General features: G+C 50.7%; 1 protein-coding gene across 1 annotated transcript in view; it reads left to right on the top strand.

The window, feature by feature from the left end:
• The first annotated feature begins 2525 nt into the window (after positions 1-2525).
• VWF (von Willebrand factor) overlaps positions 2526-16682 on the top strand; it is a 136293-nt gene continuing 122136 nt past the window's right edge. The window contains exons 1-5 of the mRNA XM_060024146.1: positions 2526-2724; positions 3885-3939; positions 5452-5616; positions 15087-15189; positions 15516-15724. Of these exons, the coding sequence (XP_059880129.1) occupies positions 3885-3939; positions 5452-5616; positions 15087-15189; positions 15516-15724 (532 nt within the window). The 5' untranslated portion in view covers positions 2526-2724. The remainder of the gene's footprint in view (positions 2725-3884; positions 3940-5451; positions 5617-15086; positions 15190-15515; positions 15725-16682) is intronic.

Here is a 16682-nt window from a genome sequence, read left to right as displayed (position 1 = left end):
ATCGTTTTTCATCTCCTTATAATTTCCTAAACTCTATCTTCCAGCAAATTTTTCTTCTGAGATGTCTGGTGTTTGTACTGGAATTTTAGAAATTAATTTATTATATATTTTCACTTCTATAAGTTCTTTTTTAAAAAAATTTTTATTGGATTATAGTTGTCTAAAAGTTCTTTTTCAAGTCTTCCTCTTCTTTTCTAGCGATGTCTTATTCTTTTGTTTTCAATTCCTGCTCTTTAGTCTATGATTTCTTTCTTTCTTTTCTTTCTTTCTTTCTTTCTATTCTTTCTGTGTTGGGTCTTCGTTGCTGTGCACGGGCATTCTCTAGTTGCAACGAGTGGGGGCTACCCTTTGTTGTGGTGTGCGGGCTTCTCCTTGCCTTGGCTTCTTTTGTTGTGCAGCACGGACTCTAGAGCGCAGGCTCGGTAGTTGTGGCGCATAGGTGCCATGTGGTGCACAGGCTTAGTTGCTCCACGACATGTGGGATCTTCCCAGACCAGGGCTTGAACCCATGTCTCCTGCATTGGCAGGCAGATTCTTAACCACTGCGCCATCAGGGAAGCCCTAGCTGTGCTTCTAAGGAACATTTGTTGGGACTTCCTGGTGGTCCAGTGTCTAAGACTCCATGCTCCCAGTGCAGGGGGCCCGGGTTTGATCCCTGGTCAGGGAACTAGATCCCGCATGCTGCAACTAAGAGGCACATGCTGCAACTAAAAGAGCCCATGTGCTGCAACTAAAGATCCTGGGTGCCGCAACTAAGACCCAGTGCAGCCAAATAAATAAATATTAAAAAAGGAAAAGAACATTTGTTATATTTAACACAGCATTTCGAGATGTTTTGTAGTAGGTGGATTTTCAGGGTATCTAGTAAAAAGAAAAGTTTGAAATGGAAATCCTTAAGTGGCTTTTCTGCTATATCATGCTAATTCTGCCTCTTCTGCCACTTCTTTCTTGGGAACATCTTCCTCTCCTGGGGCAGTAAAGGGAGTGGTGGGGTGTGAGGGGTGTGCATGGGGTGGGGGAGGTTGGGGACAAAACGTTTCCCAGACTCTTAGGGCAGGTGCCATGACATGAGAAGCAGCAGTGTGGGCTTCCTCACTGAGATGTGTCTTAGGCTGCCTGTCACAGAGCCTGGGGTCCCAGCATGAGAGTCCCCATCCTCCTCCGTTTTATTGGCTACCTCTTTTAGCAAGAATTAGTTTAGCAGTTGATTGAGAATTAGGCTCCAGGGAATTAGAGGTTGCGAAGAAAGATTGGTGTGTGTGGTGTGTATGTTTGTGGTGTATGTGTATGTGATGTGTGGTGTGTGTATGGTGTGTGTGTTGTGTATATGGTGTGCGGTGTGTATGTGGTGTGTGCATATGTTGTATGTGATGTGTGGTGTGTGTATGGTGTGTGTGTGGTTCATGTGGTGGTGTGTATGTGTGTGTATTGTGTGTGTTGTGTGTGGTGTGTATGTGGTATGTGCATGTGATGTGTGATGTGTGTATGGTGTGTGTGTGGTGTTTGTGGTGGTGTATGTGTGTGTGTATGGTGTGTGGTGTGTATGTGGTGTGTGTGTACGTGATGTGTGGTGTGTGTATGGTGTGTGTGGTGTTTGTGGCAGTGTATGTGTGTGTGTTGTGTATATGGTGTATGGTGTGTGGTGTGTATGTGGTGTGTGTGTGGTGTGTGTGGTGGTGTATGTGTGTGTGTTGTGTATATAGTGTGTGTGTTGTATGTATGTGTGTGTTGTGTACATAGTGTGTGTTGTATGTGTTGTGTGTATGTTGTGTATATAGTGTGTGTTGTGTATATAGTGTGTTTGTGGTGGTGTATGTGTGTGTATATAGTGTGTGTTGTGTGTGTGTGTTGTGTATATGGTGTGTGGTGTGTGTGTGTGTGTGTGTGTGTGTGTGTGTGTGTGTGTGTGTGTGTAAGGTCAGGGAGGAGTGAGGGCAGCAGAGGTGGTTGGAAGTGTCTTCGGGAAGAGTTCTAGCATCTGACGGTCCAGCCATCATTTCAGAAAGGCCTGGAATAGTGACCAGGCCCCTCATCTTTAACTTGGCCATTCTCTGGCCAGGACCCACACTGACAGTTCCCATCAGGGCTGGAACCGGATCACTCGCACCTAGCGGGACAGGATGCATCAGCTCTCTCCTTCCTCTAAACACGGCTGCTAAATTGGCTCAGGCTGAGGTGTTTTTCCGAACTTCCCTGGAGTCTGGCCCTGGAAACCGGATCCGAAAGTTCAGTTGCTCCAGTCTGGATTCTTCCCTGGCCTGCACTGGCCTGCCCCGGACAGCCAGCCTTCCTGGTCCTGCCGTCTGTGGGGCACTGTCTGAGGGGGGACCTGCGCCTGTGTAGGGGCGCCAGGAGGGCCAGGCAGCTCCTTAGGGCAGCTGCTAGGAAGCCTCCCACCAAAGCGTTCAAAGCCTTATCGCCTTGGAGGTGTTTCTAATACCATTTCCGTTCATTGTTTCCTCTCGGTCATTAGGAGGAGGCCTGTCCCCTGTGGTGGCAGCTCACAGCTATTGTGGTGGGAAAGCGGGGCTGACGGACGTCACAGCTTGGGCTTTATCTCCCCTCGGCCCAGGGTGTCCACAGCACGGGGGTCACTCACCAGCAAGACAGTCCCAAGCCACGGAAGGTCCTGGAGAGCATGGCCTAGGGCTGGCGGCACCACTGCGGAGGCTGAGTTTCCCGAAGGACCTTGGGGTCACCCGCAGTCCCCATTTGCAGGGGAAGGTATGGTCTTTGGGGAAGAGGGCTGGCTCGTAGTGGGAGGAAGATGCAGGACTGATCCTCACCGCTGGGGAGCTGGGGTTCTCCATCCCTGGACTAGCTTGCAGGGTGATTCACAGCCAGGGACCCTCTAACGCTACCTCTTCCACTTGTCTCTGGAGGTCCTGTGGCTGCCTACGCTACTGCCTGGGCTTTACTGCTTGTAATACTTGACCAGATGGGACAGGAATGAGCTCTGCCCTCACCTCTGGGTACCTTCTGGAAGCAGCCTGATGTACCTGTGTGTTGGGCACCTGCTCCAAGACCAAGCCTTGGCCATATCAGACATTAGAGTGTTCCTTCCACAGATACATCATGGATGGGGTTTTCCTCTCCCTTGTTTGGCTGGATGGGGCAGTGGGTGGTAAAGGAGCTCCCCACCCCCAGGGAATCTCAGGTGACAGACTGCACTTAATCTTGCAGCTTTTGCAGAGGAGGGAGCTGTGGCCGGGGCCCTAGGGGACTCGGAGTATGCTGGGCCAGCCAGGGTCCGTTGTCGTTTTCTGGGGCGGCCACACCACAGGGAACCTTGCCCACCACCCAGGGTTGCTAGACTCCTGTCTATTTATCAGATCAACTCAGCAAATGTTGCCTGAACACCTCCTGGGTGCTGGGCACTGTGCTGGGTGCTGGGATGGGGATGAGAGAGGAGTTGGTGTACATTGTGGGTGATTGCCCAGAAAGCCTGGTTCCTGAGTGTTCTCAAAGCCTGGTGCCCATGGTAGGAGCAGAAGCAAGACAGTTCCTACTCCCCAGTTTGCTGCCGAGCGTGAAAGGATGAAGAGGAGGAGGGAATGAGGTGCCCCCGGCTCTGAGCGGCCGCGGGAGCTCAGGGGATGACACCTGGGGGCGGGTGGAGGCCAAGGCAGGGCTTTCCTCTCTGTGTGCAGCAGGGACCACTGTTCGGGGAAGGATGCCCGGGGTCCTGGATCACAGTGATTGTTACTCTTGGGCCTGGCCACAGGCTATTTTGGGGACCAGCAGTCCATGTTTAAGGGGCAAATGAGAGTGATTCTCTTCTCTTGCTTGAAAAAAATTCTCCCTACTTCATGCATGGCCAGGAGCACATAGCGGCCTCCTGTGTGGCCAGCGATCGCGAGCTCAACTCTCCTGCTTCTCCTCAGATGATCCCTGCCAGGCTCACGAGGTTGCTGCTTGCTCTGGCCCTCACCTTGCCAGGTAGGTACAAAGGTGCTGCCGCCACTCTTCACTCCTGCCTCAGGGCCATTGGGAACCACCCCCTGCCAGGGATCTGCAGGTGTGTCTGGAGCCCACCTGTGTGCCCAGCCCCACGTTCGGCTCATGCTGGGGCTGCCGGAGTCACTGGCTCCTCGGTTAATTCCTCTTATGAAGGTTCTGCAGAGCCCACTGCCCTGGACTTGTGTTTCTCAAGGACCAGGTGCCTGTAAACGTCTTCTCCAATTGGGGAACTAAGAAGCACCAGGGCCACACAGAACAGTCCTGTATGCTGGGGATGGAGGATGGAGAAGAAGGAATCCAAGACTTGGGAAAATTATTAGCTTTAGAATGGATTGTGGAGCTCATCTAGTTGTACAGGTGTACATCTGATAGTACCGATGCAGAGACTGAGGGTCAGAGAGGAAAAATGACTGCTCCAGAGTCACACAGAACCCAAATCAGAGGCCAGCTCTCCTTCACTGTACAACACTGCCCTCCTTCCTGCACTGAGATGCTGAGTCTGTGAAAGGCAAGGGGGACCCTTTTCTGATCCTAGTCTCCATTTAGATGACTAGGCCAGCAGCACCCAGCCTACTGCTCACAGGTTAGTCTGGGGCAAAGTGTGCATTCGTCACACCCTCTGCATCTTCCTGCTAGGTGTGTTCTGTGCCAGGGGATCTAGAAAACTTAGAGATTGACAGCTGTGGTTTCCACCTGCCAAGACACACACACACACACACACACACACACACACACACACACACACACACACACACACACACACACACACACACACAGTGAGAGCGGCAGGAGATAGCATATGACCCTGCAGGAGTCAATACTTCACAGATTCTATGTGTCAGGCACACAGGTTGATCTGTTCAGAATTCAGTATATTCAAGATACACCAGTAGATGAATGTAGAAGGATGCTCAGTACAATCTATGTACCTATCAGAAAACTGGGGAACGCTAGAACCTGTACCAAATACATTTAGAGGCAAAGTATAGTGCAGCCACCGAAAATGGTTTGGAAGTATGGCCCGATACATTCTTTACACTATATTGAGAAATCAACGGGTTATAAACAGTTTGCTCCGCATGCCGACAAATTTGCAAGAAATCTGTAAGTGTATGTACACAGTAACATAGAAATAAAAGATAAACGCTAAAACGTTAACTCTGGTTACTGCTGAATGTTGGTTACAGATGATCTTAATTTCTTTTTGTTATTCTTCCATAGTCTCCCGATTCTCTCTAATGAGCACGCAGTACATTTAAAATCAGTGGATATATGTCATTAAAATGAATAGGTTTCCTGGAAGGCAGCTCCTCCATCATTGCCGAGTCCTGGGTCATATTCTGGGGCTGAAAGCGACAGCTTTATTGTCGTTGAGGTTGGAAAGGTCTTCCCCGGAGCCTAATTTCTAACAGACGCAGCCTCGTTTCTACCAGGCTGCAGTGGTTTGGGCTGGTGGTACCAGCTGTGCTCACGTGTGGCCTTTCCCTCCAGGGGCCCTTTGTGGAGAAGGCGCTCTTGGCAGGTCGTCGATGGCCCGATGCAGCCTCTTCGGAGGTGATTCCATCAACACCTTTGATGAGAGCATGTACAGCTTTGAGGGAAGATGTAGTTATCTCCTGGCGGGGGACTGCCAGACACACTCCTTCTCTCTCATAGGTGAGTCCGGGCCCTGAGGGGAGGAACCCAGAGGCGGGTGGGGAGGGGAGACAGCAGAGCTCAGCCCTGGCAGGTGAGGGCCTTGGGGATTGCGGGTTGGGATTTCCTACTCTTAGGACAGTGCCTGAGCGGAGAGCACGGTGGGGAACGGCCTCTCCATGACGTGGGGATTCCCTCGGCTTCTCGCTGGGCCCCTACCCGTGGGAGCCTGGTGGATGGAGAGAGTCTTCGTGCTTCTCCAGTGGTTGAGTCTGTCGCTCTGGGTCCAGGCAATGCTCCGGAAGCCCCGAAGCATCGAGAAAATTGATGACCCAGAAGGTGGTTTTTAATAGCACAAGCCTGTAGAAAAGGGAAGGAAGGTTGCATGTTCTCGCTGGAATTCAGAGTATCAGCTGATGTCGAGCACCTCCTGTGTTCCTGGCAAAGTGCTGGTATCATGCCCGTGTTATCTCTGCCCCTGTGCAGCAGCTCTGAGATGTAGGGGCAGGTACCGTCGCCCCCCTTCACACATGAAGAACTGAAGCCCAAGGAGGTTGCACGACCCTCCCACGTGCTGACGGATAATAAAGGAAGAGCTGGCTTTCGATCCTGGGCTTGTCAGGAAGGAGGACCTTGCTTCTGTGTTAAGGAGAGAGGGCACTTTCCAAGGCTGGGGGTGGGGCTGGAGGCAGTGATGGGGCACTGTGGTTCGGTGACCTTCCCAACAATTAACGAGATGTGTGTGGTGCATGAGTGAGGGACGCAGCAAAAACCAGCAAAGGCGGCGGAGTCCTTAGCCTTGGCGCGGCGGGGCGTGTGGAGGGGAGATGGCAACGGACAGACCTACACGGTTACAGCAAAATTTTTCGTGACAATCGTTATAAGGAGAGCGAGGAAAACTTTACTCAGGACGGACCAGTGCAATGGAGGTTTTGCAGTAGAGGGGAGAGATGGGCTCCACTCCGAATATAACAAAGACGAGTGGGGACTTATAGTCAGGGAGCTGGGTGTGGGCTGCTGGTGGAAAACGACTAAGAGGAAACATCAGGGATCAGGGGGAATTCTGGCTAAACCAACTTGACAGGATTCTTGCTGAAGGGAGGCCGGGGTGATACGATGTCCAGGCTGGGTTACAAGGAGTATGATCAGATACGGAGGGTAGGGGATTTTCGCTAAACTGACCCAGCAGGATTCTTGCTAAAACTGGACTAACCAGGCCAAGGACAGAGTCCGTGGGGGCACCTAACCGAGGAGAGGGCTCAGAGGAGCCTGACTCAGGTTTGGTTATGGACAACTGGTCAAGGAGAGCATCTTGGTCAACACCCAGACCCTCACACGAGATGCAGGCTGTAGGGATCTTGGGGTGTTAACTCCATCAGTCAGGAAGGATGGGAGCAGAACCCTCTGGGTCTACCGCTGGGCGAGGCTCTGCTTGGTTGCTGGGTGAGCTGACAGCTGGCCTTAGCTCTGGGTTCTCCTGCTTTTTAAATTAATTAATTAATTAATTAAATTTTGGCCATGCCACACGGCATGTGGGATCCTGGTTCCCCAACCAGGGGTCGAACCCGAGGCCCCTGCAGTGGAAGCGCGGAGTCCTTACCACTGGACTGCCAGGGAAGTCCCATGGGTTCTCCTGCTTCTCTGGCTACCCCCTTCCTGCCCTGCCTTTTCCCCACCTGCCCTGCCTCTGCTGGAAAACCTATCCCAGCGTGACTTGAGTAGTCCGAACTTCACTGCAATGCCATTTCCCCTACTCCTCCGTGAATCCCTCAGGGCAAGGACCACGTCACATTCATCTCTGTTTCCTTAGCTCCCGGGGGTCTCTGTCATCACCGAACAGGGGATCCAGGAAGCGCGGTGCTCTGCTGTACCGAAGAGCTGGCTTCATGAACAGCACGTTGTGCCGGACCTTGGAGGAGGGGGTTTTGCTTGGGCAGAGAGGACCGGGAGGATGCCCCATGCAGGGGGGACAGCAGGAGCCCAGGGAAGGCTCTGGAAAGGGTGTATGTCGGGGCCGTGCAGCCCAGTGGGGAGGTCCTTGTGCTGGGAGCCGTGGTTCCCTATTTCCAGCGCGCATCAGGCTCACCTGGAGGCTGGTTAAAACAGATTGCTGGGGTCCTCCATCCCTCCCACCCCGCCCAAGGTTTCTAAGTCAGTGGATCTGGAGCGGGGCCTGAAATGTTCATTCTTAACAAGTTCCCAGCTGCTGCTGCTGGTTTGGGGCCCCAAGTTTGAGAAGCACAGGCCTGGGGAATAGTGGAGTGCAAGACTGGGTCACGGGGGCAGGCTGATGGGGCTGCGTCTTGCTGTCTGATGGGGGAGTTTGTTTCTTGATTTCGCAGGCAACGAGGGGCTAGTGTAGAGCCTCAGCAGAAACTGGTTCTTTGCCAAGATGCTTCTGAAAGGGAGAGAAGCGGGATGCAGGGTGGCCTTGGCCGTGGTAACCAGGCAGGTGATGAAAAGGACCAGAGACACCCCTAGGGCATGATGAATTGAGGAAGTCATCCTGAACTCTGAACTCTGGGGACCCGTCTTGCTTCAGAGGCAGCAATGGAGGGAAAAAGCACCCCCTCACCTTCCCTGGGAAGCTGAAGGCCCCAGGTCCTTCCTCCTCAGGTGGTCCCAATGTTTATTTCCGTGGATTTCTCCACCTTAAAAGTCACAGTGCATTTGCTTTGCTTGCTTTTTAAGAGTCCACATGTGAGATCGTACAGTATTTGTCTCTCTTTGTCTTATTTCACTTAGCGCAATGCCTCCAAGGTCCATCCACGGTGTCACAAATGTACCTTGGGCACTTGGGGGCATGTCTGTCAAAGTCAGGGTAACACTGACCCCTCTGCCTCACATCCACGCGGGTTGGTGTCAGAAGTCTGGCCTCTCTGGCCATCCTTCTCTGGGTTTCAGGGGCCAAGGAGGAATGAAGGGCTCTCTAGTTCAGAGCATCTCTGTGGGATACCCCCTCTGCGTCCTCCTTTTCTTACAGTTTGCTCTTGTCAAGTGTCAATTTTCTGGCAGGTAGTTGGCTTAAGTCAGGCTGTAGATCAATCCCATTTCAATGTAGAATAGTTTCATTCCCACCCAAAATCGTGCTGCTAACATCAGAGAGCATGGGCGGCTACTTTTTCTGTTTTTTAGGGGTGGGAGGGGGGTATTGGCAGGAGAGGGATAATCTGAGGAGCTGAGCCCGGCAGGGTGGGCTGGCACCGCTGCTCCGGGGGCCGGAGGTGCCAAGGGGCCCAGCACCCCTGGACGCTGCCTTTCCATCCTGCAGGCGCGGCTGTGCCCTCCCACACGTCTCTGCTCTATTGTTCTCCAATGACATCCTGTTTCCTCGCTTCTAAATCGCAAATTCCCGTTCCTCTCCCGTGAACCTTGTTCGCATCCTGGGTAAAGTGTTTGTGTCCAAGCATCAAGGGCCACCTGGTGCCAAGGCGAGGCCCCTTGTTCTGATGTTGGCTCCCGGTCCGGCAGGCTCCATCCAGGGTCCCAGGTCAAGGCTCCTAGCCGGCCAGCACGGGGACCCGGGAGAGACCTCGGGAGTTCTGGTGGCCCCTGAGCCACCCTGCGGGATGTGGCTCCCAAGGCAGCCCCGAGAGAGCCACGGACACCCAGCAGGGTTCTGGTGAACTCCCCAGCGTGAGCCTCTGCCTCCCGATCAGCATGTGGCCAGGTCACTCCAGATCGCTGTCGTGCAGCTTTCGGACAGTGATCGCCTGCATCAGAATCACAGGAGGGGAGGATGGAGTGTTTGTTAGAAACACAGAGTAGTGACTCCCACACTCTAGGCTCAGAGAAAGCACTCGGGTCTGACTCTGCTCCCAGCTGCTACCTGCTTCCCTGAATGCTCCTCGCTCACCTGGGGGAGGCCTTGTTCCCTTACTCAGAGCCTCAGTTCCTGAATCCAAGAGGCCAGAGTGGAGATGGGGCCGCGGGAAGAGCTTCCCTATAGCTCTCCTCTGGGATGGATGCCTCGCCCGTCTTGCGGCAGTTACAGGAAGTGCGGGCCTGCAGGTCTGCAGACCGTGGGAGCGTCCTCCCGCCCCGGGGCTCGCCGGCAGTTTCTTTTCTTTTCTTTTGGCCGCACCTCGTGGCTTGTGGGATTTTTAGTTCCCTGAGCAGGGATTGAACCCAGGCCCTCGGCAGTGAGAGCGCGGAGTCCTAACCGCTGGACCGCCGGGGAAGTCCGTCGCTGGCATTTTCTAATGGCTCATCTTCCTAATGGCTACACATCGTCAGATGCCCTCCTGAGTTCTGCAGGGAGGGAAGGAAGCAAATGAAACATAAGGCTGATGGAGAGTTCCGTCCTGCGCTAGTGGTTAACTGAATCCTGAGCGCTCAGACGCCCGTTAGGTGGCTTTGTGTTACAAAGGGAGGTTTGCACTTGGAGTTAGAAAACCCTGATGTGGGCTCTGCCCGTGTTAGCTGTGTAAACCAATAGTTCTCAACCAGGGTGATTTTTTTTCCCCCAGAGGACATTTGGTTGTGTCTAGAGACATTTTAGATTGTCACAGCTTGGGGGGTGGGGTGGAGGCTAGTGTCATCTGATAGGTAGAAGCCAGGGATGCTGTTAGTTATCCTACGTGCACAGAGTGGCCACCACAACAAAGAAGTATCTGGCCCGCAGTGTTAATAGCGCCGAGGTGGAGAAAGCCTGTTGTAAACTTGGGCCTCAGTTTCTCCAACTGTAGAATGGAGTCAGTATAGATCAGTGTTTTGCAAACTGAGTCACAACATATGGGTCATAAAATGAATGTAATGGTTGTAACCAGCATGAAAAAAAATTACGTGGAACAGAATAGAAGACATCAGAAAGTACCAGAGCGCCTGGCACAGGGTTAGGGTAGGAATGTTATGTGAACTGTGTATGGTGCATGCGCTGGGTCATGAAGTTACTGGCATTTTTACTCCACTTGCTGGGCAAAAATGTTCTTTTTTTAAATTTTATTTTTTATTGAAGTATAGTTAAATTACAGTGTTGTGTTAATTACTGCTGTTCAGCAAAGTGACTGTTACACATATGTATTCTTTTTCATATTCTTTTCCATTATAGTTTATCACAGAACTATATTGCATATAGTTCCCTGTGCTCTACAGTATAGGACCTTGTTGTTTAGCCACTCTCTATTTAATAGTTTGCATCTACTAACCCCAAACTCCCAATCTTTCCCTCCCCCGACCTCGAACACCACAAGTCTGTTCTCTATTTCTGGGAGTCTGTTTCTGTTTCTTAGGTAGGTTCATTTGTGTCGTATTTTAGATTCCACGTATAAACGATATCCTATGATATTTGTCTTTCTCTTTCTGACTTACTTCGCTTAGTAGGATAATCTCTAGGTCCATCCATTTTGCTGCAAATGGCATGATTTTATTCTTTTTTGATGGCTGAGTAATATTCCATTGTATATATGTGCCACATCTTCTTTATCCATTCATCTATCGGTGGACATTTAGGTTGCTTCCATGTCTTGGCTATTGTGAATAGTGCTGGTATGAATATAGGGGTGCATGTATCTTTTTGAATTATAGTTTTGTCTGGATATATGTGAGCAAAAACGTTTCAAAGCCACTTGTTTAGATGGCCTCCAAGCTCCTTCATGCTGCCACGGTTTGCTTTTCTGAAGTCTCCTCCTTCCAAACCTCCCCTTGCTGCCCCTGCCTTGGGGGTGGAATTCCACAGAGTCCTGCAGTTCTGTCCTCACTGAGGGTCCCGATCCCAGCACCTCTACCCCCACCTCCACCAACGGGCTGCTGCCTTACGCAGTGCTGGGCTCTGGGTGCTCCTGGCAGGCTCCTCAGCTTCCCAATGCCATCGCTCCTGGGACCATGCAGAGCCCACCCTTCACATGCTTAAACCAGCCCCTGGTCTGAGTTCCCAGTCCTGTCATCACTCACCAGCTGTGTGACGATGGGCAAGTGACACTGAGTGTCAGCTACCTGGCGGACCCAGGTCCCACGGGCTGTGGAGTCAGGCTGTATCCCCTTTTACCTGGAAAAGATGGGAGCTCCCATGCACCCCAACAGTGGGAGGCTCGGGGCTCTGTCACGTTCTCCTGGCTCCCTTTTAATGACTTCCTGCTGGAGTCTTGGCTGGCCCAGGCTTCAGGTCCTTCCTTCATAGTGGTAGTGACCTCTCGGCTTCCCCACGGCACCTGTTCAGCCCTGCTTCCCGTGGAACAAGTGACTGTTGAGGTGATCTTACATCCTTGAAAGCCTTGAAAGCAACTTCAGGATGGTGGCTCACCCCAAGCTGCCTGATTGCAGGCAGCGTTCCCCACCCACTCTCCGGCAAACACCACCACCCCACCTCCTGCCCCATGCCTGGCTGGCTGCCTAGCTCTCTCAGGCACCCTTTCTGAATCCCCATGATGGGAAGGGAGCACCTTTGAGGAGAGGTGCCCAGGGTCCCTCTCCTGTTTCCAGGAGGGAGATGCCTCCAGCTCAAGGTGATGTTACCTAGTGAGGCAGGGGCAGAACCCTCCAGCCCTCTTGAGCCTGGGGATGGACAGGAATTGTACTGGTGAGGAGGAGGTGGGTTCTGTGGCCGGGAGGAGACCCCAACCTCTTGGGCTCATTGTACCTCTGCCGGCAGGCAGGTGGTGAATGGGGCTCCCTCCAGGCTGGGGTGTGGTGGTCAGGGTCAGCCCCAGCAGAGGCCGGGAAGGGATTCAGTCTTTGGCCCACTGTGAATGTCGAGGGGCCGGGAAGGCTCCTGGGAGGGACCGCAAACTGAAGGCTCTTGCCGGGCTCTCGCATTTGTTTGTGTTTTCCAGCATTTTATTATGGAAAATTTCAAACATACGGGAAAGTGAAAAGAATAGGACAATGGACACCGCTATACCCACCACTCAGACTCTACCATTAACATTTGAGTGTATTTGTCCTATCACTTATTTTTGTTTTTCTTCGGCTAATTTCTTGCTGTCAGAAAGTCTGTTCCACTTTTGAAAGATTTGCTTGCTACAAAAACTGTTGGAAGTGAAAATGCAGTTTGGACAAGACTCCTCAGTGGGATAGGACAAAACCCTTCCCTGCGGTTGGCATCTCTTTTAACTCCTGCCAGCGTTGGTCTGGGACCCGGCAGATTGTGGCTTGTGGGCTGTGGGTGGTCTCTGGGCCTTTCCTGATGGCCCCTGAGCTACTAACAGTATATCATTCAAGACTCTATTCTTAGAATGGGCTTGTTAGTTACATGCCACGGCCCTCACTAAAGTCTTACCAGAAACAAGTCTATTTTCTGGCTCATTCTGGTTGGTTCTGTGTGTGTGTGTGTGTGTGTGTGTGTGTGTGTGTGTGTGTGTGTACCAGGTGTTGCTGTCCTCCAGCAGCCTGGGTCCAGCTCAAGCCCTGGTTGGAGGACACCTCCTTCCAGACCTCTGCTGGGCTGTCCTGAGACCACCCTGCTTAGCTCGCTTTATCAGTGGCCCCAGCCGTGGCAGCTGCACGTCACGTCGACAGACCTTCCAAGCCTCCTGCACTTGGTTCCGTAGACATTCTTGCCTTCTCTCTCTTTATTTTTTTTAAATTAATTTAATTTATTTATTTTTGGCTGTGTTGGGTCTTTGTTGCTGCGTGCGGGCTTTTCTAGTTGCGGTGAGCGGGGCCTACTCTTCGTTGAGGTGCGCGGGCTTCTCATTGTGGTGGCTTCTCTTGTTGTGGAGCACGGGCTCTAGGTGCGCGGGCCTCAGTAGTTGTGGCACACGGACTCAGTAGTTGTGGCTCGCGGGCTCTAGAGTGCAGTCTCAGTAGTTGTGGAGCACGGGCTTAGTTGCTCCGTGGCATGTGGAATCCTCCCGGACCAGGGTTCGAACCCGTGTCCCCTGCCTTGGCAGACGGATTCTCAACCACTGCACCACCCCTTGCCTTGTCTTTTGCTGAGGAGCTGGAGTTACAGTCCCCTGACGCTTCCAGGAGCAGGCACATGTCCTCATTTCCAAGCTTAACCTTTCCACCTGGGTCCCCGTCCCATTTCTTCAGGAGCATGAAGGCATGGCACCCCCAAAGTTGACCCCTGTTTCTCCAGCATCTTCCGTCTGTCTTCACCGGCTGCCCTCAAGCGGTGGGGTTGTTAGGTCTTCATTAAGCTGCAAAAATGTCTCTTCCTGTTTTCCGGCTTTCATGTCAACCGCCATCACCCTTGCCTCTGCATCTGCCCCTCACGACGGGGACGTCAGAGGCCATCTGATCACGTATTCGGCTATTCAGACATCTCTAATGGCAACATCTGTGTCCTTATTAAGTTCCCCGCGTGGAGTGGGGCATTTTACCTGTGCTATCTCTAAACCTCTCCCAGAGAAGCGAATTCAGTACAGCGAGGAGACGCACGAATCTCCATTTTATTTATTCTTTTTGAATTTTTACCAAAGTACAGTTGATTTACAATGTTGTGTTCACTTCTGCTGTATAGCCAATTGACTCCGTTATACATGTATATGCATTCCTTTTCATATTCTTTTCCATTATGGTTTATCATAGGATACTGAATATAGTTCCCTGTGCTCTATAGTAGGACCCTGCTGTTTATCCATTCTATATATACCAGTTTGCATCTGCTAATCCCAAACTTCTAATCCTTCCTTCCCTCCCTCCTCCTGGCAACCACAAGTCTGTTCTCTATGTCTGTGAGTCTGTTTCTGTTTCATAGATAGGTTCATTTGTGTCATATTTTAAATTCCACGTGTAAGTGATATCTTATGGTATTTGTCTTTCTCTTTCTTACTTCGCTTAGTAGGATAATCTCTAGGTCCATCCATGTTTCTGCAAATGGCATGATTTTGCTCTTTTTTATGGCTGAGTTGTATTTCATTGTGTATATATATATATATACACAACACATCTTCTTTATCCATTCATCTGTTGATGGACATGTAGGTTGCTTCCACATCCTGGCCTTTGTGAATAGTGCCGTAATGAACATAGGGGTGCACGTATCTTTTCGAATTATAGTTTCGTCTGGTTACATGCTCAGGAGTGAGCTCACTGGATCATATGGCAACTCGATTTTTCCTTTTTTGAGGAACCTCGTACTGTTTTCCACAGTGGCTGAACTACTTTGCATTCCCACAACAGTGTGGAGGGTTCCCTTTCTAAGAGAACATTTTAAATAACACATCGCAGTGTTCCTGTCACCAGTAACCACATGGTGGCTTTGATTCACTGCCTTAGAATGCATCTGACTCATGCTTAGTTTATCTTTATACTTCGATTGTAAACTCCCAGAAGGAAGGGGTCAGAATGTTACATTTCTCTTTTGAGAAATATGAGAGACTACTAGAGGGCTATGTATTCAGAGGCACACGATAACTATTTTTAGATGAATGGAAAGATGAGTGAGCCAATGAGATTGTTAGGGACATTTTTGTTGCCCATTTGTTAGATCTTTGGGGGGAGTTTTCCACTGAGATAAGATTATAGAGATGATGATTATAAATAAATGTATTCACTTTTTTGGGTAATAATTGCTACCCAGTTTAAATCATTCTTTTCTCTTTCAGGGGACTTCCAAAATGGCAAGAGAGTGAGCCTTTCTGTGTATCTTGGGGAATTTTTCGATATCCATGTGTTTGTCAATGGTACTGTGCTGCAGGGGGACCAGAGGTAAGTCGGAGCCCAGAAATGTCAAATTAGAAGGGGCCCTGATAATTCCCCTGTACTCCCCCATCGTCTTTCGGATGAAGCAGCAGGGCCCAGAGAGAGGAAGTAGATGTGCCCAGAGGAAGTGAGCAGGGTGTGCAAGAGGGGGGTGTCCCAACGCTTGGACTAGGCACACAGCCTCTGTTCCTTGGTCTGAATCCTGCAGCGTGGTTGGGTTGAAGGGTGGAGGGACATCCAGGAAATCCTGCAGCGTGGTTGGGTTGAAGGGTGGAGGGACATCCAGAAAATGGATGAGAAGGCCACTTCCTGAGTTCCCCCTGTCCTTCCAGGGTCTCCATGCCCTATACCTCCAAAGGGCTGTACCTAGAAACTGAGGCTGGGTACTACAAGCTGTCCAGCGAGGCCTACGGCTTTGTGGCCAGGATTGATGGCAGCGGCAGCTTTCAAGTCCTGCTGTCAGACAGACACTTCAACAAGACCTGTGGGCTGTGCGGCAACTTTAACATCTTTGCCGAAGATGACTTCCGGACTCAAGAAGGTAGGCTTTTCTGGCACACCGTTTCCCAAGCGCATGGCTGTGCTGTCCTGCTCACCAGTCTTCACTATGACTCTTCCCCTGGCGTTCCAGCCTCCCCAAGTCCTCAGCTCAATTTATCCCACCAGCCTTATCTCTTAGTGTTCTACTTCGCTGCCTAGACCCCCCATCAAACCAGATCTTGGGGGGGTCCTCAGACCCAACGTTGTTCAGCCTTGAATTCCCCACATGGCAGATGGTTGATAAATGCTGGATGGTTTGAACAGATCCTCCTGAGCCACTGTATTGGAACTTTGAGGATGAAATCTATAAAGGGTGGTCCAGTGGTTAGGACTCCGTGCTTCCACGGCAGGGGGCCTGGGTTCGATCCCTGGATGGGGAACTAAGATCTTGCAAGCCACACAGTGTGGCCAAAAAAAAAGGGTGTCCTCTACACTGTCCAAAAAGGCTAGTTTATGTGGATGTGCGTGCGTGTGTGTGCTCACAAGCAACAGGAAATAATATGGACAATGTGAAAACCACTGCTAATCTTTATTCTTCTTCTGATAATTTCAATTACATAAACATTTAAGGAGGGATGTTCTTTTGCAAAAGCCGAACATTTGTGTAGAAGTTCTCCTTCTTTTTTACGGTTAAGGGGTAAGTGTGTAGAGAAACAGCTGATTATCCCTTTCATTGGACTGGAGAATAGTAAGATCATTTGTTGCTGTCTTCGCCAGCCCTGATTTCTTAAACTTTTTATTGTTCAATATGTACATTTGAGGCTATCAACTTTCCTTAAATACTGCCTTAGCTGTATCACACCAACTTTGATAGGTAAATATTTTCATTTTCATTGAGTTCTATGAATTTTCTATTTCCATTTTGAGTTTTTTCTCAATCTATTAATTGTACTTAAAATTTTTAAATGTTTAGAATTTTAAAAGCTATCTTTTGCAACTAAATTGATTTCTGATTTAAA

This window comes from Delphinus delphis, chromosome 11, assembly GCF_949987515.2.
Source record: "Delphinus delphis chromosome 11, mDelDel1.2, whole genome shotgun sequence".
In the NCBI taxonomy this organism is placed as follows: domain Eukaryota; kingdom Metazoa; phylum Chordata; class Mammalia; order Artiodactyla; family Delphinidae; genus Delphinus; species Delphinus delphis.
Note: the sequence above shows the minus strand (reverse complement) of the source record. Positions and strands in the feature narration are given on the sequence as shown.